Source organism: Pseudorasbora parva, chromosome 2 (genome assembly GCF_024679245.1).
Source record: "Pseudorasbora parva isolate DD20220531a chromosome 2, ASM2467924v1, whole genome shotgun sequence".
Lineage (NCBI taxonomy): Eukaryota > Metazoa > Chordata > Actinopteri > Cypriniformes > Gobionidae > Pseudorasbora > Pseudorasbora parva.
Window position 1 is genome coordinate 18,140,295 of NC_090173.1, and position 25,560 is coordinate 18,165,854.

At 40.0% G+C, this 25,560-nt stretch overlaps 1 protein-coding gene across 1 annotated transcript; it reads right to left on the minus strand.

The window, feature by feature from the left end:
* Positions 1–1,300: 1,300 nt before the first annotated feature.
* Positions 1,301–24,495, minus strand: cacng4b (calcium channel, voltage-dependent, gamma subunit 4b). Its single transcript, XM_067457944.1, has 4 exons — positions 23,968–24,495; positions 6,823–6,906; positions 6,558–6,698; positions 1,301–4,035 (listed from the first exon to the last, which is right to left on the minus strand). The coding sequence occupies exons 1-4, from the start codon at positions 24,188–24,190 to the stop codon at positions 3,515–3,517; spliced, it is 969 nt and encodes a 322-aa protein (XP_067314045.1). The 5' UTR covers positions 24,191–24,495; the 3' UTR covers positions 1,301–3,514.
* Positions 24,496–25,560: the final 1,065 nt, after the last annotated feature.

A 25,560-nucleotide genomic window follows, 5' to 3' on the forward strand; every position in this document is an offset into this window, starting at 1 on the left:
TTTTAGCCTATGTATGCCTATGTCATGTTAGTGGCAAGAGACGGTGGGCAGGGCCACAGAATCAGGCATTGTTCTTTTTCTGTTTTTCTGCTTCGCCACAGGATGACGTCAAGGTGTGGCATATTCTGAAATCGACCATTTGCTGGGCCTGGTGTCTATAAAAGCTCTTCTTTGACTAACAAGGAAGTTTTCAGCTCTGAAACTTACAGGATATATATTTTTTTATATTATCTTTTATATATCAAAAGCTCAAGGTAAAGTTGATTTCTCAATTCATGACCCCTTTAATACACATTCCCTTGTCTTATTGTGCATTATCTTGCATGACTCATAAAAAGTCTTATAATCCTGTATTGTCTTTGTAATCTAACCATTTTTTATCAAAGTCATTAGAGGATGGATACCCGACCCGAGCCCGACGGGTTCCGACGGTACCCGACGGGTCGGGCCGGGTTCGGACAGATATTTAGAAATGACGTTCGGGTTCGGGTCGGGCTCGGTCACGTCAGCGCGAAAAGGCATTGAACCTTTTAAATTTAAAACTGCTTATTATGCAAGTAGCCAATGGGCCTGTTTAACTTGATGCAATGGTTTGTTTTTGTGATTAAAATACATGCATTATATAACCCTAACATCTGTCTTCCTGCATGTGGAAATTTGTTTATGTCGCCGTGACAACAACTCGCAACACGTGCGTGCATATTGCCCGCGGCATCCTTGTCATTCCAGTGAGGGCAACTTCAGCGCTGCTGGCAGCAGGACAGCCTTGAAGCCATCCGCAGTTGATGCAATCCTTTTTCTGCATAAAACCTCGATTAGCCTAAACTTTGATGGATAGATTATGTAAATAGATCCCATGTTGCAGTTTAGGAACCACAGTTTGAGAAAATTGGTAAGATGACTTTCATTTCAATAAGCATTTAAATTGTGTTACGTTAATGTTTTGTTCTGTTAGCTTGGGCCATTTTTAGCAGACCTTTGTTCATTTAATTTCAGTTGGCTATTTGATTGGGCTCTGTGTAACGTTTGATGCCCCGTGTGCGCGCTGATGCGCTCGTCTGTAAACATTTCAGAATGCCTACCTTACAGTTGCTTAATAAAAGCGGGATTTCCACACAAACAAACGTGCGTGTCATTAGTATATGAGGGGAAAAAATAGATTTTAACTGTCGGGCTCGGGTCGGGCTCGGACATAAATATTTGAATGCCTGTCGGGCTCGGGTCGGGTTCGGTTACTGCTCTGTCGGACGCGGGTCGGGCTCGGACAGAAAAATGCAGCCCGATCCGCACTCTAAAAGTCATCAGTCATGTACGTTTCACCCACTAGTCTGGCTCTACTCATGCTCCAATCACTTTCAGAATCCAGTCAGTTCCCAATGGAGAAAAGTCCAGCCCCACATTTCACACAGAAATGTGTTACATGGCAGAAGTGAAATGGGTTGCAAATGCCATTTCATGCTGACTTTAACCAGTTAAATTTTGCTGATAAACAACATGTTTACCCAGCATAGCACGATATAATCCGGCTATGAGTAACCCACTTCTAGCCAAAGTAACCTTGAATTTTGTCGTTCATTGTCGTTTTCGACAACAACAAAAAATAGATGTATGATATTCCATCATATAAGCAAAGTCAACAGTGATTGCAAGGTGTTTAGTTTCATTTCTTTGACATGTTAATGATCTAGATGACTGGTCTACTCTTGGGCTATGGTTAGACACCTATTACACTTTCACTGACAGCCCAAATTTTGCCTTGTTTTAGCCTAGACGTCAGGGCTGTGTTTGGAAAATATATTAGACGTCTTTTAAATGCAAAATTGCTTGCTGGGTAAGCTTGTCCATTAAACAGGAAAGTACCAGACAGAACATTGTGAAAATCCATGCTGGTCTTTTCAGAAGGGGGTTATACACAAGTCATAAATCTCTAGGACCGCCCCGACTTAAGTTTTTCTAGTCGACTAGTAGTCGTTCATTTAAGTCATTAGTCGACTAATCGCACTTTTATATTAATTGAATTACTCAAATATATACTAGGAGCTGAATCTATTCCGCGCTCGAGTACACACATAGTAGCTTGCCGCTGGCGAAAGATTATGAATACATTTAAATTATTTATTAATAAACTATTGTTTTCTGAGTGTCGGCTGCAAAGATTCGTCATCTCCACACCCTATAGTTGATGCGCCTATAGAAAGAAATGCACCGTTCATGTGGATTTTTATTACATTTTAGACATTTTAAACTTCCTATAGATCCATTTCTCATGTCTGTAAGGCAAGTATGTGTAACGTTTGTTAATTTTTGTGACGCGCTAGAGGTCAGGGAGATTGAGACTGAAGGTTTCTTGTTTTCTTTATTTTACAAAAGCACAGCGTTTTGTTGTTTTAGTAAGTTTACACAAATAAAAGTAGTATACAGTTTGGAATGATGTATTACTCCCACACTTGAAAATGACCACACTTTACACAAACACCTGGATATGCCCTAATAATAGCGACCGTTGATCTAGTTTAACATTAGAGCGAGCAGCCAAGTAAAGTTGCTACTACTTACATGTTTCAAATGATAAGCCATATTTTAGGTCGATGGATGATAGGCGAACGTTTGGATTTTTCTGCCCGGCATACTGCAATAACCACAAGGATCCGCCATTAACAATCTGTCTGCGGGATTTCGCCATTTTCTGTGTTGTTTTTTTCTCTCTGACTAACCGACTACCCGAAATCTTGGTCAACTAAGCCTCTTCTAGTCTACTAACGTTTAGTCGACTATTAGGGGCCAGCCCTATAAATCTCATGAACTAAATTCCAATGAATATTTAGTTAAATGAACTGATATTTATAGTTGTACAGCAAAAACAACAACAACAACATGAATACAGTTTTGCACTGTGTTGCAAAGTGGCTTCAGAGTAGTCGGGCAGTTGACACTGCCAAGATGATAGGCACACTGAATAGATTCTAGACAACTGTGGCTACAAATATATGACACAAACAAGGGCGTTCAGTATTCAACTTGGGTTTGCACTGAACACAATGATGGGAAGGCTTCAACTGTGAGTCTACATTAGCACCATCTCATACTGTGAGAGTCATCATCACATTGGTAAACATTGAGAGTATGGCACTGTATCGATCTTTACTCTCAACCAAGGGAGCGGACTGGCTTGCACAAAAGTAATATCTGAAGCACTGCGCCATATCGTGAAAAGATCATCCATTTTACATTTGCGTGTCTTGCCCTTTGATGAGAGATGGGTCTCTCTGAGAGTTCTTGTTTATATGTGAGAAACAGCACAGCAAGAAAAAACTAATTATCATGTTTGCAATGATTGTTGAATATCGAGATCAAATCTTTTCTTCTTAACATAGTGCATCTCCTTCAAGTCATCGGTCGACCGGCTTCATCAATGAGTATCGCTTCCTTTGGCACCTGCCACAGGCCACAGAGCCCCGCTGGCTATCCATTCAGTATGACCTTAACTTAATCTCTTCCGTTCCAGTGTGTGCCCTCATACAGGTGTTGTCCTCCTGTTGATACCATCATTAAGGTCTTTGGGAAAGCAGTTGTGCACTTGGAGGAATCCAGAGTCGTGCTCAGGGCTGTAGGAGCTGTCCGTCCCTGACTTGAGGGGATCTCTTGTCAATGTGTACATGTTGATCTCTCCTATGGGAACCGAGCTCATTATCTTCATGCCCACGGGTGACGCCTCACGGGATGCTTCTGTTGAGCGAGAGCTGGAGCGCGAGTGCCGTCGACGGTAGCGAAAGCTGGGTATGCGGGTATACGGTGACGAGGACGAGGTAGACTTGAGGAACTCACGGTATTTTTTGAACCGTACTTCTTTACTCTTCTCAATGTAGATGCTAACAGCCAGAACGGCTACTGCTTCGGCCACAATGAAAGAGAGCGCTCCAAAATAAAATGACCAACCGTAGTTATACTGGTTCTTCTTGTCTTCGTCACGTTTGTCACTGGGGTCACCAGCATTGCTGGATATGTAGACAATTATACCGATGATGTTGCTCAAACCTGCCAGATGGAAAAAAGCATAAAAGCATAAGTGAAATACCTTGAAAAGTAATCAAACAGATTTATGACTTTATTTAACTTGGTGTTACATTCTGCTGATGACTGACGACTGACTGACGACACAGACTCTAAATAAAACGGGATAACTTTTCCCAGCGGAGAATACTATAGTCATGACAATTGCTGCAAGCTGCAAATATCTGATCAAATGCAAGTGTTTATGTCAAGGGGTCAAGATTTGGCTGGTTAGTGTAACTCAGAGGTAGTTAATCCTACTCCAGCACACCTGACTATAATTTTCAAGTAATCCTGAACGCCATGATAAGCTGGTTCAGGTTTGTATGATTAGCGTTGGCACTAAAGCAGGAAGGATCCTCTCCAGAGGCAAGGTTGGCTACCCATAGGCCCCATTTACACTTCATGGTTCAAGTGACCCAATTCCGATTTTTTTTTCCTCATGTAGCAGAGATCTATCCTAAAAATCTAGACGCACCCTAGCGGCAGCAAATCTAATCTGCCGCGAGTGTCGTCTAGCAACTCTCAATACAGTTTTGAGCTATAAAACCAAACTCTGGTTGGGCCAATCACATCGTGTATAGAGTTGGTGGGCGGGCTTAACATAATGGCGGCAGAGTTGCGCTTGCGTGCTACTAGTAAACACAGAGGCTGGCGAACGGCGGTCTTTCGAATCAGCTTTAATCGTGACTCTGGAAGACTTGGAGTTAAGCTTTTCTCTGAGAAAAGAACAAAGAACGGCACTGAAGTCATTCTTAAAAAGGGAAGATGTGTTCAGAGTTTTGCCGACCGGATACGGCGAAAGTTTAATCTGACAACGAGCTCTGCTTCACCTTCGTTGCTCTGGTTGCTTGAAGCTTTATCCTATCGCGTGCAGAGGGAGTTTGAAAGACAACCGTTTATCCCGCCCCTCGGATTGAGTCCCGCCAATGGTGAGTTTCCAGACCAAACATCTTGATGTGGGTCTGGCTTGTCAGGCTAGCATTTACGTCTGCCATGTAAGCGGTCAAATCGGATATTCCCCAGTAAATGTGACACGTACGTCATTGAAAAAGGGACGGAGGCGAATGACGTCGACTCAGGTGGACACAAACTCTGATCTCCAGTGTTGGTTTTCTTGCGTAATTGGGCTACTTTAACACAGTTTTGTGTTGCAATTGGTTTTGTTTTGAAAACCTGGCAACCCTGTCAAGGGCTCTCCTCTTTTTTTCTGCCTTACAAGAGAAATGTTTTGCTGACCAAAACACTGTATAATAATTTCATACCACGCCATTTTAATTCCTTTTCCGGTTAAGAACGTCTGGGCTGTTTCGCCAGTGTACAGTGTAAATGCAAATATCGGACACGGGTCGCTTTTAAAAGCTGATGTAAGGGGGTCGTCAAAAAAAGATAGTCACCAAATCGGAATTGTGCATCAAGACCTGCCGTCTAAATGCAGCCATGGTGTACCCCAGGTCTTACTTGAACCTTTCCAAGTGGGATTCAAACCAGCGTCAACCAACAAGAATGCTAAAGAATCAGTTACTAGTGCATATCTTGAAGCCAGGGAAGTGAGGTCCACCTGAAAAGCTCCCTTAACCTAATCCCCTAAACGTCACTATCATCCAGGTCACAGCACCAATGTAACTGGTCCTACTTGCATCACTCATCATCAGCCATAGCTGTGGATGGTGGGCACGCTAACAAAGACGGTAAAGACCTCAGACTCTAGTGCGCCTCTTGAGGTTAGGGGGGTGAGATTTACCTGCAAAGCTCTTACTATCTAGCGTCCATTACACTCATCCCCAAACATCACTCCTATCCAGGTCATGGCACAAATGTAACTAGGCATACTTGCATCACTCTGAGCAGAATATGAACCAGCAACAGCCATAGTTGAGGGAGGTGGGCACGCTAACAAAGACAGTAAATCCTGCATACTCTGGTGCACCTCTTGAGGCCGGGGGAGTGAGGTTTTCCTGCACAGCACTTCTTAGCTATCTTCCATTGCCTAAGCATGGTCCAATTAGCCCCAGCTGGTAGATGTTGTAACTTTAACCTCTGGCTGAAAAACTGCTGAGATTAATTGGAACAGATAGCTTGCTCCAGGCAATATAAACCTCCTTGGTTTACGTGTTGACCTTGACCTTTCCAATATGGCATACACACAGACGTATTGTGGTAATTAGCATTGGTTGCAAATGCAGACCTGCCAAGACACACTATTGTGCAAGTTAAAGCTGGCCTAGTATTTTACACAATCTTTTACTGTCTTTTCATCATCTTTAAACATATCGAGTGATGCAACTATAAAAGGAAGGCACTTTCAGTATAAGCTATATCAACCCACTACATTCAGTTAAGTAACAGCAAAAAACGAGGAGTAGTTGGAGGAGTTGTTGCCCCCTCATTTCCAGTGAACCTGCCAGTAACAGCGAGGATACGTTGGCCTATATTATATTCCAGTTATACTCAGTGAACGATTTGTATTTAGTAATTGTGATAAAAGTGTCTAAAGTGAGGTTTACCTGCTGCCACAAACAGTATCCCTGCGCAGAGTATGATGTTGTTCCACTTGCTGTAGATGCGTCCCACCCCGACACAAAGCCCTCCCAGCAACAGCAGAATGGTACTGACGATTGGGAACACACTGGAGGCGCGCACAATACCTGTTCACGCACACACATAAACACAGCTTTTACTTGAGGAAGGGATCAAAAGTGCATGATAAGTATTTCAACACTGAGATATAAACAGCAACACTGTAATATTCCTGAAGAGAATGTCACTCACGTAAGAGATACTCAGAGCTGTCTGTGTCATAATCATTATCATCTGGGAAATGATTGATCCGGTAACAACTTCCTTTGTTGAGACCTACAAAAATATATACGGGTCAGCAGAACAAACAAGAAGAGTTACGCAACAAAGTAAACGATTTCTGGTGTGTGAGCATGTACGATGTCTAGATGCGCTGAACTAAGTCTGCTTTGAGCCAATCATAAAGTCCTGTTGGAGATGACTGTGTTTACAGTAAGGACTGGATCGCACAGAATGCTTTTTTCCGTTTTGAGAACTTTGTATAGATCAGAGTCCTGCAACGGGTCAGGTATCCGTGGGTACCCGGCTACCCGCGGATAAAAGTGGCTAAAACGGGTGGATTGTGACATTTATAAAATTTGCGGGCGGATAATTAACTCTGTGCGGGCGGGTAGCAGCGCGGATGAAAAATAGGCCTATGTGCAATATTTCTGTGGCGAGGTTTCATTAGCCCATTCTTGACGCTGTTGTGATGTTGAGAGAGGTGCAAGATTAAAAAATAAAGCATTTTAATTTGAATGATTTTAGCGTGTGATTTATCGCGGGCACGGGTCGGGTAACGGGCCAAATATTAACGGGTCTGGGAGCGGGTGCGGATTTAATATTGAAATTTTCACGGGTCACGGGTCGGATCTGGTGCTAAACCTTGCGGGTATGGGCGGGGGCGGGTCTCCAAAAATGGACCCGTGCAGGACTCTGGTATAGATGTATTACTGTACGGCTTTAATACTGCTTTTAAAATGCAGACAAATACAGTGTTTAGGATGTAAATGGAAATCAAATATAGTGTAATTTTGAGACTATTGGCTAGCTATACGTTTCAGCATCTCGTACATGAGCACCATATTTTTCTAAAAAGTCTTTTAACCCTTCTAGTCCATTCATCGGTACTGTAGCTCTGCAGTTGGATTTATCGTGCGACATGTTTTTAAAAGCAGAACCCATTCTATGTGACCGTCACTCGGAAATCAAAACATGCTGTCAAATCAGACAGACAGTGAAGCCAAAGTGCTTTTCATCTGGGTGAATGAAGAAAGAGACCGCTGTCGCTAATCTCTCACAGAGATTACTGGTATTTTGGTTCTGATGCGTGAATGCTATCTGAATGGTAAAAAAAGACGGAAGGCCCACATGGCCTAGGTGATGTCAACAGAAAAGTACAATTGTATCAGAAGCAGAGCGAGCTTTATGATTTTCTCTGAAATAACTTTCTCTGGAAGATCAAGAATGTGTATTAAGAAATTCAAATTAATTTTTGATTTAATCTCGACTATTATGCTATATTAAAGGCTCCTAATGTTGTTTTGGAGTCTCCTACAATTGGTTTACATGCATCCAAGATCGATAACCACTTTAGATTTTTCATCGGTTGTGATTGGTCTACTCTGCTCTGATTGGTCAGATGGCCCAGTCTGTTGTGATTGGTCTACTCTGCTCTGATTGGTCAGATGGTCCAGTCTGTTCTGATTGGTCTACTCTGCTCTGATTGGTCAGATGACCCAGTCTGTTGTGATTGGTCTACTCTGCTCTGATTGGTCAGATGACCCAGTCTGTTGTGATTGGTCTACTCTACTCCGATTGGTGATGGTGTCAGTTTTACCGACATATCGACAACATGAACCAAACTCTTCTACAGCTACAACGAACAGCTATATTGCACAATTCATGAAAGGTGATATTCAAAAAAACTAAATAGGAGCACTTTAAGCAAAGAGATATGTGCTCATCATGTCTTAGCATACATCATAAAGTGTAACATTGCAAATCTCCCTCTCTGTCTGTCTCCAGGTGGAGTCTACTCCCTGTGACACAGCTTTTGTGTGGCCCAGCATGCCATTAATTGGGTCTAGTGTTAAAAAAGGGAGCAAATTAATTAGTATTAAATAGGTCTGAGAAAGTGGGGCATGTGTTTTCTAGTCTAGTCATTGTAAAAAAATCTAATAAAAAACCCTGTATAAAAAAAAAGCCTTTAGGCTATACAGTATATATATATATAAATAATATATTAGGGATGCCACAATTCTCAATATAATATTGAACGGTTCAGTACGGCATTCACGGTTCAATATGCGCTTGTGATTTTTTTTTGGGGGGGGGGGTTTGCATTTAATTAATTATTTCTATTTCTCTCCATTTTAAATATTTCTCTCCGTTTATTTCGGCTGTCTTTGAGTGTGCCTGTAAGTCTACGCGCTTATACGAGCAAATCTCCAATGATATGCACTAAAGTTAGGGGGTGTTTAGCAGCGTTTTAAAGCAGTGCCAGTTAAACATGTTATTCACGTTTTACATGCGCTGAGCGCGTGCGGCTGTCAAACACACGTTATTACTGGACTAATTATTCTTACAGTGCAAATACTGTCAAATACACACATGGTTAACATATATAAACACAGTCAGTTATGTCTAAAGTGAAAGTAAAATCGTGTGTGTCTGTATTCTGTACATAAGATGCGAGCAGGTCTTGATTGTGAACATTTGTCCTTTAAAGGGGGGGTGAAACACTCAGTTTCAGTCAGTGTCATGTCAATCTTGAGTACCTATAGAGTAGCATTGCATCCTGCATATCTCCGAAAAGTCTTTATTTTTTTTATAATTATATAAGAAAGATGCGCTGTTCCGAGTCTTTCCGAAAAAAGCCGAGCGGGTGGGGGCGTGTCGTGTGAGCGGAGCTAAATAATGACGTGTGCAGCAGCGCGCTGCAGTGAGGAAAGTGATTCGCTCTGTGAGGAAAGTGATTCGCTCAGTGAGGAAAGTGATTCGCCCGCCGCGTGAGGAAAGTGATTCGCTCTGTGAGGAAAGTGATTCGCCCGCCGCGTGAGGAAAGTGAGTCGCTCTGTGAGGAAAGTGATTCGCTCTGTGAGGAAAGTGATTCGCTCAGTGAGGAAAGTGATTCGCCCGCCGCGTGAGGAAAGTGATTCGCTCTGTGAGGAAAGTGATTCGCTCAGTGAGGAAAGTGATTCGCCCGCCGCGTGAGGAAAGTGAGTCGCTCTGTGAGGAAAGTGATTCGCTCTGTGAGGAAAGTGATTCGCTCAGTGAGGAAAGTGATTCGCCCGCCGCGTGAGGAAAGTGAGTCGCTCTGTGAGGAAAGTGATTCGCTCAGTGAGGAAAGTGATTCGCCTGCCGCGTGAGGAAAGTGAGTCGCTCTGTGAGGAAAGTGATTCGCTCAGTGAGGAAAGTGATTCGCCCGTCGCGTGAGGAAAGTGAGTCGCTCTGTGAGGAAAGTGATTCGCCCGTCGCGTGAGGAAAGTGCTAATACAGATCGACCGCCGGCCTATCAGTGGGTAAGTCAGTAGCTACTGGTTATATCACCTGTTTAGCATCCTACAAACCAGCGCTTTGATGGGCGTAGGCTGTTGCTTTCGCTCTCTCCCTCGCTCTCTCTCACGCGCTTCCGGTAGAATTGTCCGTAAGGCCCATACAAGGAAATTCCGCCCCCACTAACGTCAATGGGGACGCATGATCTCAAAAAACTTGCCGAAACTTATGACTAACCGGAAGTAGTATTTTTGACAAAGAAATACTCCCATCAAACGTCCACCTTAACTTTTGAAACTTTGTCTATGTTTAGTATGGGATTCCAAGTCTTTAACAGTGTAAAAAGATCAGTATGCATGAAACAGCATTTCACCCCCCCTTTAAGGACAGTTCCATCTCTAAAAATTTTAATAAAACAAAAAGACATAGAGAAAATCACTCACTGTACTTGAATAAAGTAATTATACAGTAGCTTTTAATCAATGTATATTGTATATTGAAGACTATGTAGTTTTAATTTTAGCCTAGATTTATTCATTCAATTTCATGCTTAAATGCTGCTGTACAGCTCTGAGCTGCCACTGTAAATCTTTATATAGGAATGTGTACAAGGGTTTTTTAAGTAAAGTTAAGTTTAAGTAAGGTTTTTAAAGTCTTTTAAGTAAAATAAACAAAGAGTATTAATAATAACTTTCTGTTCCTGTTGCCTAAGAATAGAATAAAAAAAGAAACATAAAACCAAACCGAAAACCATGGAAAAACCGAGGTATATTGAACCAACTGTATTGTTGCATCCCTAATAATAATAATAATAATAATAATAATAATAATAATAATAAATATATATATATATATATATATATATATATATATATATATATATATATATATATATATATATATATATATATATATATATATATATATATATATATATATATATATATATAGACCCTTTGCTCAGTATTTAGTAGAAGCACTCTTTTGATCTAATACAGCCATGCCATGAGTCTTTTTGGGAAAGATGCAACAAGTTTTTCACACTCCTGGATTTGGGGATCCTCTGCCATTCCTCCTTGCAGATCCTCTCTAGTTCTGTCAGGTTGGATGGTAAACGCTGGTGGACAGCCATTTTCAGGTCTCTCCAAAGATGCTCAATTGGGTTTAAGTCAGGGCTCTGGCTGGGCCATTCAAGAACAGTCAAGAACACTCCTTCCTTATTTTAGCTGTGTGCTTAGAGTCATTGGAAGGTGAACCTTCGGCCCAGTCTAAGATCAAGCACTCTGGAGAAGGTTTTCGTCCAGGATATCCCTGTACTTGGCCGCATTCATCTTTCCCTCGATTACAACCAGTCGTCCTGTCCCTGCAGCTGAAAAACACCCCCACAGCATGATGCTGCTACCACCATGCTTCACTGTTGGGACTGTATTGGACAGGTGATATTTTTCTCCACACATACCGCTTATAATTAAGGTCAACAAGTTCTATCTTGGTCACATTAGACCAGGACACCATCTTGGAGTCCTTCAGGTGTTTTTTAGCAAACATTCATGTGTCTTGCACTGAGGAGAAACTTCCGTCGGGCCACTCTGTCATAAAGCCTCGACTGGTGGAGGGCTGCAGTGATGGTTGACTTTCTACAACTTTCTTCCATCTCCTGACTGCATCTCTGGATCTCAACCACTGTGATCTATTGGTTCTTCTTCACCTCTCTCACCAAGGCTCTTCTCCCCCGATAGCTCAGTTTGGTCAGACGGCCAGCTCTAGGAAGGATTCTGGTTGTCCCAAAAGTCTTCCATTAAAGGATTATGGCGGCCACTGTGCTCTTATGAACCTTAAGTGTAGCAGACAATTTTTGTAAGCTTGGCCAGATCTGTGCCTTTCCACAGTTCTGTCTCTGAGCTCTTCAGGCAGATCCTTTGACCTCATGATTCTCATTTGCTCTGACATGCACTGTGAGCTGTAAGGTCGGATATAGACAGGTGTGTGGCTTTCCTAATAAAGTCCAATCAGTATAATCAAACTCAGCTGGACTCAAATGAAGGTGTAGAACCATCTCAAGGATGATCAGAAGAAATGGACAGCACCTGCTGAGTTAAATATCACAGCAAACTGAGAGTTTGCTGAGTGTCACAGCAAAGGGTCTGAATATTTAGGACAATGTGATATTTCAGTTTTTCTTTTTTAATAAACCTGCAAAAATGTCAACAATTCTATATTTTTCTTTCAATATGGGGTGCTGTGTGTACATTAATGAGAAAAAAATTAACTTAAATGATTTTAGCAAATAGCTGCAATATAACAAAGAGTGAAACATTTAAGGGGGTCTAAATACTTTCCGTACCCACTATATATATATATATATATATATATATATATATATATATATATATATATATATATATATATATATATATATATATATATATATATATATATATATATATATATATATATATATATATATATATATATATATATATATATATATATGAAACCTGAAACATTATGCCACATAAACTTCCTGTGAACAGATGCAAAAAATACCATAAAAAAATCTGTGCACATTATTACAAAATAATTTTCCAGCAAAGTTGCTCTAGCAGTGCAACAATTTTACTTTTCATGGCAAATGCCTCTCATTTAGAGACCATTTTCATCACATAATCAATTCCTAATGTATAGTCACACCCAGCATTGCATTAAATATAATATTTCACTCTGAGATTTCACAATAATGATAAGTAAAATTTGAAACAAAGGTAATTTCTTAAAGGGTTACTTCAGTGATTAACATATGGCTTTGTATCAGTAGAAACCCTGGAGAATATTCAAAATATTGTGCTTTCCCCCCTCATATCCCCCTGAGACAAGAGATTTATGCATTTTATTTCTGGAAAAATTCCTCCTATGATGCAAAATGACGATTTTTGCATCATAGGAGGAATGTTTGCCCAGAGGCTAAAGACTACAGCCAGCAGAGGGAGCTATTTCCGCATGTTTTGAATCCGGCATTGGGGGATGGGAGATTACACTCAGCTTGCAGGGAGAGCTCAGCTTGCAGACAGGATCATTTAAACCGAGCTATGGTGAGCAATGTAAGTCTTTTAACTTCTCAAATTAATTTCTATGAAAGTTAAGCTTGCAAAGGCATGAACTGAAACGCGGCAGATTGAACTCGAGTTGTGAATGTATGCCGCGAGTGTAGTCGCGATTACCTCAGCTCTCATCCCTCCTGCAGTTAGTGCTCAGTGTTGTGATACTCGCGCGGTGACTCACTCATTATATTGAACAGACACGTTCAGTTTTTTATTGTAGTGTCTTCTCTAACTCAGTCACAGTAATGAAGTTGGTGGCGTTGGGAATGGCCTCACAGGGCAGCGAAGCATTCTGGGAATTGTAGTCTTTCATCCCCATGGGACAAAAATACATTTTCTGTCTTTTCTCAGTCTAGAAGACACCAAATTCAAAAATAATTTCACATTTCTACTACATTGATGACCCAGTTTAAATACAGATTCATCTTCCCAGCGCTGAAGTACCCCTTTAATGACTCTAAAAATATGGATTCTTACAAAATAAGAACAGTATTTCAGTATCAGACTTTTTAAACAATCTGAATAGTGTTTTTATAATATTGTACAGTATGAAAGTTACACTGTGGCAGTGGTACTCTGTCAAAAAATATCAGAATTAAGAATATTCAAATATCAGATTTTAGAATTTTCTACACTTCAGAATACATCTTGTTCCTAGGTCATCCTTGGAACCGCTTGAGACAAAAACCGTGTAATAATATCTAGCAACAAAAGGATGCTGTCCAATAACTAAATCTGAGAGAGGATGCACAGAAACCTTTAAAAAAAATGTAACTATTGTACATCTCCGGAGCATCTTAAGCCGTATTTAACATAAATAAATAAAAAATACCTTAAAATAAAAGTAATTGAAATGTGCACTTCAGATGACATGAGCAAAACCTGATGATCATGATCTCCAGCATGATTTAATGATTTAATCTGCTGCTTCAAAGAAAGCAAGAAAATCTGATGACCTTTTGTACAATTTAAACACTTAATGTCACAAACATGCTTATTTGATCAGTGACCTAGAAATAGTGCAAAATCTAAAATAAACTATTTATCCAAAAGTATTGGGACACCCCTCTAAATCACTGAATTCAGGTGTTCCAATCACAGGGGAATAAAATCAAGCATTAGACATGCAGCTGCTTCTACAAACATTTGTGAAAGAATGGGTCGCTCTCAGGAGCTCAGTGAATTCAAGCGTGGTACCGGGATAGGTTGCCATCTGTGCAGTAAGTCCATTTGTGAAATTTCCTCACCACTAAATATTCCACAGTCAACTGTTAGTGGTGTTATGACAAAGTGGAAGCAATCGGGAACAAAAGCAACTCAGCCATGAAGTGATAGGCCACATAAAATCACTGAGCGGGGTCAGCACATGTTGAGGTGCACAGTGCGCAGAAGTCGCCAGATTTCTGCAGAGTCAATAGCTACAGACCTCCAAACAACATGTGTCCTTCAGATTAGCTCAAGAACAGTGAGTAGAGAGCTTCATGGAATGGGTTTCCATGGCAGAGCAGCTCATCAGAGCCTTACATCACCAAGTGCACTGCAAAGCGTGGGATGCAGTTGTGTAAAGCACGCCGCCACTGGACTCTAGAGCAGTGAAGATGTATTCTCTGGAGTGACCAATCACGCCTAACTGCATTGTGCCACGTGTAAAGTTTGGTGGAGGGGGGAGGGGGGGGGGGGGGGTTATGGTGTGGGGTTGTTTTTCAGGGGTTGGGCTTGGCCCCTTAGTTCCAGTGAAATGAACTCTTAATGTACCAAACATGCATATGCACACTACTCTTCCACCAAGACATTTTAAGAATGGGATGTCATTAAAGTTCATGTCCATGTAAAGGCAGACGAACAAAAACTATTGGCTGTATAGTGTATTTCTTCATTGTACAGGTTTAATGAAAACATCAGACAGTGTGTTTACAAATTTTTAAACAGGCTCTTAGACTTGTACATTATAGTAACTTATCTTGGTGTGTACAGTGAGCCATAGGAGCTTATGTAAAGATCCGCTCTAGCTGCGGGTTTATAGGTGCTGGTTATTGGCCCAGTGACTGAAGTGTATCCAGCTTCATAAAAACAAAATAAGAACCTTGCTTGAATGACACGGAGGCGCATCGGCGAGCGAGAAAACGAGCGCTTGGTCCCTGCGGCCTGCCTGGAGGTAAAAATGCTCATCGCTGAGCATGTCTTCTCCATGGCAACCTCAGGTCTGATCCAACAATCTGATTTCCATAATGTCTCCAAGGATGCCTTTGACATCTTCATTGTGGTTTAATACAGCAGACAGCAACACACTACTCTTCCCCCATGCCAAAAGCCCCAATCCTGCCTCACAAACCCGCATCCCCACTGGGCGAGAAAACAGCTGCCACATTTCACGTCTTCAGCTGCCTCCAGCATTTTGTCATAATTGTGAATCGGTGCAGGACAGCCAAGCGTCCGCCTTGACGAGAAGTGAAACCAATCACTGCTTTGCCCGCTTAGGGCAGTGTGCTTTACAAATCTATCAATCTGGAGAATGTCTTTATACTGTGTCATCTTTATTAGTAGTGTTTGCTAAGGCAATTTTTTTTTACTCATACTTACTGTTAGAGAGTTGAACAAACTTCTAACCCCGAGTAATGGCACCCCCAGTACCATTGTTCTGGTTTCACACTCATATTGATTCTGTTGAACCCTGGTGCAGTTGCGTTCATCTTTCGTCATCATCACCGTGCATGGCGCATTATAGAAAACAGAACATATTGTGTATTTTTATTAATTTAGTCCTATTATGTGCAGACTAAACCACACCTGGGTTTACTGTATGTGCATCGCATGAAGGCGGCTTTCTGGAAACGTAATTTTTTCCTCTTGCGATTCCAAAAATCATGGCGATGAATGTTAATAGACATTAGTAGATTGTAGCAACTAGCTATAATTTTTAATGGGAGGAGACATAGGCATGTTATCCAAGCATTAATGGCACCTACTTGGGAGCGCCACGTATGAGCCGTTTCTTGGAGGTTATAGTAATGCGATTCTCTCTCATATCTGTTTCAAGGTCTTGATAATTTGAGGCATTTCTTTGTTGTTTAGAATCCAGTATTCCCATAATTCTTTTGTCTTTAACCCCTTTACTGTCACCCCCTTTTTGAGAATAGATGTGAAAATGCACTATCCAAACGTAAATGCGTTATGCGTTTTGTCAAGATTAGAAAAGGATTTTATGGAGCCTCGCACACGTGCAGGATGTCCAAATTAATTAGATGTTATTTATGCGCACAATTTAGTAATTCATTCCTGTGACTTTCTAAATCGAGGGAACTAATTAGTACATCGTGTAGCTTGGTTTAGTAAGTTGAGGGAACTAAGTAGTAAATCGTCCGCACGATTAGCAAATCAAGGAAACAAATGAGTAAATTGTGCGCATGCTTTATAAAGGGACCTAATTATTACATTGTGCATACAATTTTTTTCTTGCACGCCATGTGCGGGGCTCCGTAGGTTTTGATTGTAAAGTAGTTAAAATACATTTTGTAATATGAAACCTGACACCCCCCAATAGGGGAGGAGCCCGCTAAAAGAATTTAGACTGTTTCCACAGGAGGATCCAGCAGGAGCGTTTGTAGATCTGCAGCTGTGGTAACTAGAGCAGATCTGGCAACCGCTGAACCGCTTCTGACTTTGTGATTGGTCGATAGGTGGAGGGCGGAGCTTCAGGCCCAAACACAACATGTCATCATCAGCATCAGTTGAGGGCTGCAACAACTTTTAAATGACAATATCCTGGCCGGACTACTGCTGTCAGTGATAGACGTATTTGAAATTAACATAATAATGTCAAATGACATAGGGCCATTTTATGAATAATTGAAATACATTTCTTACATACAGCTCCTTTAAAATCTGTTTACAAAAATCTTTACTCCAGTATTAAAAGTATTAAGTATTAAGTATTAAGTAGTAAGTATTAAAAACTAAATAAATGACTAAATACAAAGCTGCTTCTGTAACAGCAATTTCCAGCTGTGCTGTATTTGCATGGCATATCTCTTAGCAAACACTTTTGATTTGACGTTTATGCAAGAATAGGTAAGTGGACAGAATGGCCGACCGTACCTGGCATGAGCTCAAAGCTCGTTATTACAGTGTTATTTATTGTAAAACAATGGCGGAAGTCAAACCCGGTGGCTAATTAGAGACTCTGTGGCCTTTCAGCCCCTGCATTTAATTACAGATGTATTGCGCATGCTGGGGATGGCAAAAGTGACAGCTCTTCCCTTTCAGTTCCCCCAATCTCACAAACAAAAGAATAAAAACCTGTCAATTAACTATACTCAGGACTCAAGGTATGGTTTATTTATTTAATTAAAATTTTATTTTTATGGCACAGTTCACGTGTTTATGTTACAGAGTTGTGAAAGTTTGGGAAATGCCTGATTTTAACCGCTATGTTTTCAAGGTTTAGAGTTCAAATGTTCAAGTTTCACTTTATTTATCCTTAGAAAGGAAATTTAGTGTGCAGCAGGATATCTAGAAAACAAAAAGACAGGATAAGAGCACCACCAGATGCCAACAACATTATACACAACACGGGATACACATCAACACAACAATGGAGACACTCCTATACCAGAACCAATGACAGAATCCACCACAATACACGGACTGTATGTCATAATAAACAATGACAGGAATATTTAAAAAAAAAAAACGTACTATAAAAAATGAAATGAAATAAAATAACAATTCATAAGATATTGCCTAAGTGAATTCAGATTCCTAGCCACAGGAATAAAAGAATCCTTGGCACGTCTGGTTCTTAGCATAGGTAGCCTAAAACGGCGACCTGAGGGGAGCAAATTAAATTCCCCAAAAAGTGGGTGATCAGAACAATTTAAAATGTGGTTAGCCTTCCCCCGTAACCGTTTATAATATATATGTTGCAGCTGAGGTAGCTGTACCCCAAAAGTTTGAAAATGTTTGAAATTTTGAATATCAATCTTGAAAATGCTTGATGTATATGTGATTTTTTTTTTAAATAGAGGAAAAAACCCTGAAAACCTTTAAAGGGTTAGTTCACCCAACAACGACAATTCTGTCTTTATTTACTCTCATCACTACCCTCATTTCGTTCATTCTCAGAACACAAATTAAGATATTTTTTTATGAAGCTATCTGTCTTTGGTGCTTCAAAAAGTTCATAAATCGTAACAATTATCCATATGAACTGAGTGGTTTCGTCCAAATTTTCTGAAGAGACTTGATCGCTTTATTTGAGCAACAGATTCAATTTAGGCTTTTCATATACAAACATTCATCAACTCATAGTTTGATAAATCTTTTGGGCTTCTGCAAGAACCAATGAGATTCATTAGTTGAGATTCAAAACCTTGCAATGAATGACAGGGTGAACCGGCAAGATAAAGGTAGAGGTAATGAGGTAAATGAGACACAGGTGTAAACAGTGAGTGCTGATGTCGGGGCAAAGGATTATGGGTAATGTAGTCTTTGATGGAATGACAGTCCGGGTTGGAGTGCCCTCTGGTGGTGATCAGGGGCACTGACACTGGTGAATCATTACAAGTGCTTAACAAGATCGATCATTTAACTTGAATTACTAAATTACAGACAAGATTAAACAGACATACAACATACATACACAAAACATACATGGCAAGAGGCAAAGTTAAAGTCTTTAGAAGAAATGGTCAGAACAGATGGATGAAGTTATGCAAAGAGTCTAACCTGGGAGAACCATCCCTGATAGGCTCCTTTGTCTGAGCAAAGACTTTACAGTTTTACTATGTAACAATTTTTATTTCTTACTACATTACTTGCGTTTGCCCGGTAAGGCATCCAGAGAAACAGTCAAAGGAGAAAATCTTGATTGTTCTGTACACATTTTGCAGTTATGATCGTTTCCTTCCGTGTTGAGCGAAGGAATGACTGTGAACTTGCATGGTTGCTTTGACTCCATCGAGGTTGAGGAAGTTGCACACGCCCTGAGGCCTGCTGGCCCAACTAGCCATGTGGTGGCACCTGGTTTCCTGTCCTATTACACACATGAGGCTGTGTGTGAGGCCTTTTCTGGCCTGATGGCCAAGATGAGGTATCATTTCATCCAGGAAGCAGGGAAGAAGAGGTATTGGATCTGAGCGTCTCTCTCTTTTAACAGTCTTAGTGAAATCCCACTTTCGATGGTCAAGTTGCCCAATGGAATTGTTGGGATTTCCCAGTCAGGTGAATCAACATTGATTCAACAAGGTGCTGAAAGCATTCTTTATAAATGTTGGCCCATATTGATAGGATAGCATCTTGCAGTTGATGGAGATTTGTGAAATGCACATCCAGGGCACAAAGCTCCCGTTCCACCACATCCCAAAGATGCTCTATTGGATTGAGATCTGGTGATTGTTGGGGCCATTTTAGTACAGTGAACTCATTGCCATGTTCAAGAAACCAATCTGAAATGAACTGTGACATGGTGCATTATCCTGCTGGAAGTAGCCATAAAAGGATGGGTTCATGGTGGTTCATGGGTCAAGGGATTGACATGGTCAGAAACCAGTCAGAAATCTGGTAGGCCGTGGCATGTAAACGATGCCAAATGGGCACCAAGGGGCCTAAAGTGTGCCAAGAAAACTTCCCCCACACCATTACACCACCACCAGCAGCCTGCACAGTGGTAACAAGGCAATATGGATCCATGTTCTCATTCTGTTTACGACAAAGTTTGACTCTACCATCAGACCAGGCAACATTTTTCCAGTCTTCAACTGTCCAACTTTGGTGAGCTCATGGAAATTGTAGCCTCTTTTTCCTATTTGTAGTGGAGATGAGTGGTACCCGGTGGGGTCTTCTGCTGTTGTAGCCCATCCGCCTCAAGGTTGTGTGTGTTGTGGCTTCATATTTGCTTTGCTGCATACTTCGGTTGTAACGAGTGGCTATTACAGTCAAAGTTACCTCTACCATCAACAAGGCATTTTCGCCCACAGGACTGCCGCATACTGGATGTTTTTCCCTTTCACATCATTCTTTGTTAACCCTAGAAATTAACAGGTTGTGTGTGAAAATCCCAGTAACTGAGCAGATTGTGAAATACTTAGACCAGCCCGTCTGGCACCAACAACCATGCCACGCTCAAAATTGCTTACAAATCACCTTTCTTTCCCATTCTGACATTCAGTTTGGAGTTCAGGAGATTGTCTTGTACCAGGACCACACCCCCAAAGGCATTGAAGCACCTGCCATGTGATTGGTTGATAAGATAATTGCATTAATGAGAAATTGAACAGGTGTTCCTAATAATCCTTTAGGTGAGTGTATACTCCAATTAATGCAACAAACACGCACTGCTTCCAATGAAGAGGTGAAATACATGAAAGTGTAAGTCGTGAGCATTAATTTGATAGGAGACACTTCCTACTCACCAGAATGAACCTCACTGATTCTTCCTGAAGCTCAAACGTGCTGCGTAATACAAGAATGAACCTCTTTGGTTTTTGAGGAAGTTCAAATGCTGTGTGCGTAGGCCTTTTCTGGCCTGCTGGCCAAGATGATGTTGTTTAAGCCAGCAAGCAGAGAAGAAGAGGGGATGGATCTGAGTCTTAGAGAAATCCCACACTCAATGGTCTATTTGCCCAATGGAATAGTTGGGATTTCCCAGTGGGAAATTCCTGTGTGAGATTTATGGCTCTTTGTTTCAAGCGAGATTTAATGGCCCTGTGCCCATTTATACTCCAAATAATGCAACAAACATGCACTGCACGTGAAGTGAGCATTCATTTGATAGGAGACACGTCATATAGCCGGGCAAAAAAGTATTTAGTCAGCCGCCAATTGTGCAAGTTCTCCCACTTAAAAAGATGAGAGAGGCCTGTAATTTTCATCATAGGTACACTTCAACTATGAGAGACAGAATGAGAGAGAAAAAATCCAGCAAATCACATTGTCTGATTTTTAAAGAATTTATTTGCAAATTATGGTGGAAAATAAGTATTTGGTCACCTTAAAAAAAGCTAAATTTCTGGCTCCCACAGATCTGTAACTTCTTCTTTAAGAGGCTTCTCTGTCCTCCACTCAATACCTGTATTAATGGCACCTGGAAAGACTGAATCTGCAATAGGTAAGCAGCTTGGTGAGAAGAAATCAAAATGATCACAAGAACGGTGAGCAACAAATCCCAAAACCACATGGGGGGACCTAGTGAAGGACCATCAGAGAGCTGAGACCAAAGTAACAGTGTCTACCCTCAGTAACACACTACGCATCACGTTTGAGCTTCAGCAAGAACCAATGAGGTTCATTCTCGTGTTACGCAGCACATTTGAGCTTCAGCAAGAACCAATGAGGTTCATTATCGTGTTACGCAGCACATTTGAGCTTCAGCAAGAACCAATGAGGTTCAGTTGAGCTTCTGTTTATGTTCACTGATCAATGTTTATGTGAGTAATAGCCTTAAATAAATTGGTTATTTAAAAAAAAGCGATCAAGTCACTTCCGAAAATTTGAAATAAATCACTCAATTATGGATTAGTTTAATGATCTCTTTATGAACTTTTTGAAACGTCAAATTGGTAGTTGTGTATCTGTCTATGGAGGAACAGAAAGCTCATCCCAAAGATGAACGAAAGTCTTGGAACAACATTAGGGTTAGTAATTAATGACAGAATTTAATTTTTGTGCAAGCTATATTTTATGTATTTTATGTTTTACTATTTTACAGTAAATAAAGTAGACTTATAATATAATATTAAAAGGAAAAGTTGCATAGCCTATGTTCTTCGGATTTCGGAAGCAAGTCAGTTGTTTCGGATGTTTTATTATATATTTTTTATTTATAATTTATTTATGGCATAGTTTATCGGGTATTTTATTAAACGTTAATAAACCTCAAGATATTGTTTTATTTAATTTAATTATAAAAATTTCATTTTTTATTTTATTTCAATTTTATTTTGGTTATATTTAATACATAATTAATTTAAAAGTAATTTATTTTACTTTACCTAATTTTTATTAATTATTTTATTTAGAATTTAATTAACAGTGCATTAAAAAAATGGAGAAACAATTGAATTATGCTAGCTAGGCACTTAAGTAAAATAAAAATAAAACATTCATGCTCTGCTGACTGAATATCCGCAGAATTTTCTACATAGATCTGAGGAAATTTCTATTTTTTAATAGGGAAAACTCAAATATTTTCACACCATAAAATGACAATACACTAAGTAGGTAGCCTAGTGTTTAAATACTGGTGTTGAATAATTTCCTGCAAGGCAAACTGATTTTCTTTTGTCAGTATGAGTTCTGCTCTTTAATATGAAGCCTGATGACATTATCATTAGACTTCTAGAAAAAGATAAGTATTAATACTATCAACCAATGTATGATATCATCAGTCTGCCAAAATTGCACATGTTGTGGAAAAAACCAAACACAAAATGATATACAGTACATGTCTGTCTGTCTGTCTTTTTCTTTTCTATGGACAATCATAAGAAGCAACAGATTCATCTATTTTTAAACAATTGGCTACGTTACCATAGTGATTTCAGACATATTGTTTCCAAGCAACAGCATCAAATAAAAAAAAATAAAAAAAGACATGAATGAAGGAAGAGGTTTATGAGGAGAATCTCTGGACTGATTACGCCTTTCTGTCCATTCAAGAAACCCGCTGGTGTCAACATAGAGAAAAAATGGGGGACTATTTTCATTCCCTTCCAAGTGAACGTCAACTTGTGGCAACTTGAGAGAGAGCCAACCCCAATGAAAGAGTTTGGATGAGTTGTTGACAGATCCTGTGGATGGAAGGCTAAGCTCTTTCATTTAGAGATCCACTTTGTCTTAGACGGTTCTCCTAAAATGGGGTGGGGGGGGGGGGGCGTTTAAATAGACAAATGTGACAGACTTGTCAAACCAATGGCATGCTGTTTATCTATAAAAAATTGATCCTGGGTTTATTTGATGAGTTCAGTTTATTATATGGGTTCAGATTTTGGTATCTTGACAAATCTGAGAAACGATTACATTTCAATCTCCTTTTTTTCTCACTATAGAGGCCTGTTTATAAAGGGGAAAGGGGATGTTGGTGAACGTGAGCATCTCTGGGTAGGTTAGACCCCTTTCACATGTTTGCACATAGCCTACTTTATGAGTTAGTTTACCCCAAAATAAAATATTTGCCATTATTTACTCGCCCTTATCTCATAACAAACCCGTAAGACATTCCTTCATCCTCTGAAAACAAATGACAGTCTACGCAACTACCACTTTCTAACCCCAGAAAACTAGCAAAGACATCATTAAAGTAATCCACGTGACTCTAGTTTAACCTCAATTTTATGAAGTGTTTGTTTGCGCAAAAACTGAAATGATAAAATTATAAATCGCTTGCACGTTTAAGCAAAAACGTCCATCCGAGTCAACACAACACGCATGCGTAGTGGGTAAAGGCGCTAAAGTAGTTAATCATGTTTTTGTTTTGGTTTGGTTCCTGATTTCATTAAAAGGATCTTCATTTGTGTTCCGAAGATGAACGAAGTCTTACAGGTTTAGGGTTAATTAATGTTAGAATTTACAATTGTGGGTGAACTTGGCATCGACAATGCGTCCTAAGAAACAAATATGTTGTTTTAAATTGACTTGGATGGAGAAAAAGAACAAAAGCCTCCTAAAGCAATAAGATTTGGTTGTCTGAAGACAAAGGCAGAACAATGAACTTAGTTTTCTCTCTTTTAAAACTCAAGTGTAAGAAAGGATATGAAGCACATGGTACCCTCTATACAGCAGACCCTCCAGAGTCCGGAGTGCGTGAGATCTCCGCGGACCTTCTTGGGTTGCGTCTGCGTCTCGTCCGTGCTGGTGTTGGTGGCGTTACAGATATAAGCCCGAGAATAAAGCCAGTAGTCGGTCCCGATCGCGATGCTCATCAAACTAAACGCCACAAAAGCGCCGACGGTGGCCAGCAGCATCTGAATCCCACGGTCACACCACGCCATGGCCAATCATACTAATAAAAACTGGGGTAATAATCCACACATCGTTCAAACAAGGACGCGCTTCATGTTTTGACTCGCGCTCGCGCCGCTTTGTTCTGACAGTCGGCGTGTGATCAGGAAACTTGAGCGCGTCTCCTCCACATGTTGCTGTTGATACAGTGAGCAGATCTGAGCTCACGTCCTGTTCGCTTTCTATGCTTTACTGGGAGTTTTGATCATCACCTTGTCCATTTCCTATAATCAAACCCCTCTTTTCCAAACTCAGATGGCTTTGATTTGGGATTGCGATCTTCAAACCACACCTTCAGTCACACTAACCAATGAGAAACACACATGGCCTGAAGAATAAGATGATGCTCTCACATCTCTTCATGATTATGATAATGGTTTAATGATTCAACGCGGCAGGAAATGAGTAATAAAACAAGATAGAAAGTCAGATAGGCTACATAAAGTAGGCTACAGGTTTGATGCTTTTCATTGTGACTTAAGATCGAAACAATTTATCCCCACCCCACGGGGGCTAATGTCATCATATTTCTTGACAAATAAAGAGCTGAACTAGTTGACTGAACTCAGAACACACTGAGCCGGAAACAAAATTAGATTTATGAAAAGGAAGGTCCTGCGGGGATCGTGATTGGTCAGCCTGCAGAGTTCCAGCTAAAATCTACCTGTTCAGTTTATATCTCATAGTTTTTGTTTTATTATTAAAACTGGTGTTTTAATATTTTTGATATGGAACAATTAAAGAAATAACACTCACCTCCCAAATAAAGTAAATATATTAGGCGATATTAAATATTAATAATAATCTAAAATTAAATAGTTATATAATATAGAATAATAATAATAATAATAATAATAATAATAATAATAATAATAATAATAACAATAATAATAAAGTCTCCAGCATCTCTGCAACCTTCCATAGTACAAGTAGTTTGGAAAATGAATGTAGAATAGAATGGAATGGAATGGAATAGAATAGAATAGAATAGAATAGAATAGAATAGAATAGAATAGAATAGAATAGAATAGAATAGAATAGGAGATATGTAATTATATAAATATTAACTAATCTTTTTTGATTTCTGAATCTGATTTCGTATCCCAGAAATGATTCAATACATTTAAATGCATCTATAGTAAAAACTAACAATATTATATTCACGAATCTTGATGAATATAGCAGTTGAAGGAGGTATTATATACCAGAAATGATTTTATCACCAAAATCTGCATAAGACCAGCAGTTTCGAAAATGGATGGATGGATGCTTTCATCATCTCAAGTACAGTAACTATAGTGTTTATTTACAGTGTCCCAGTGCTGTAGATGATTTCTGGAATGTGCTACTGATTACACAG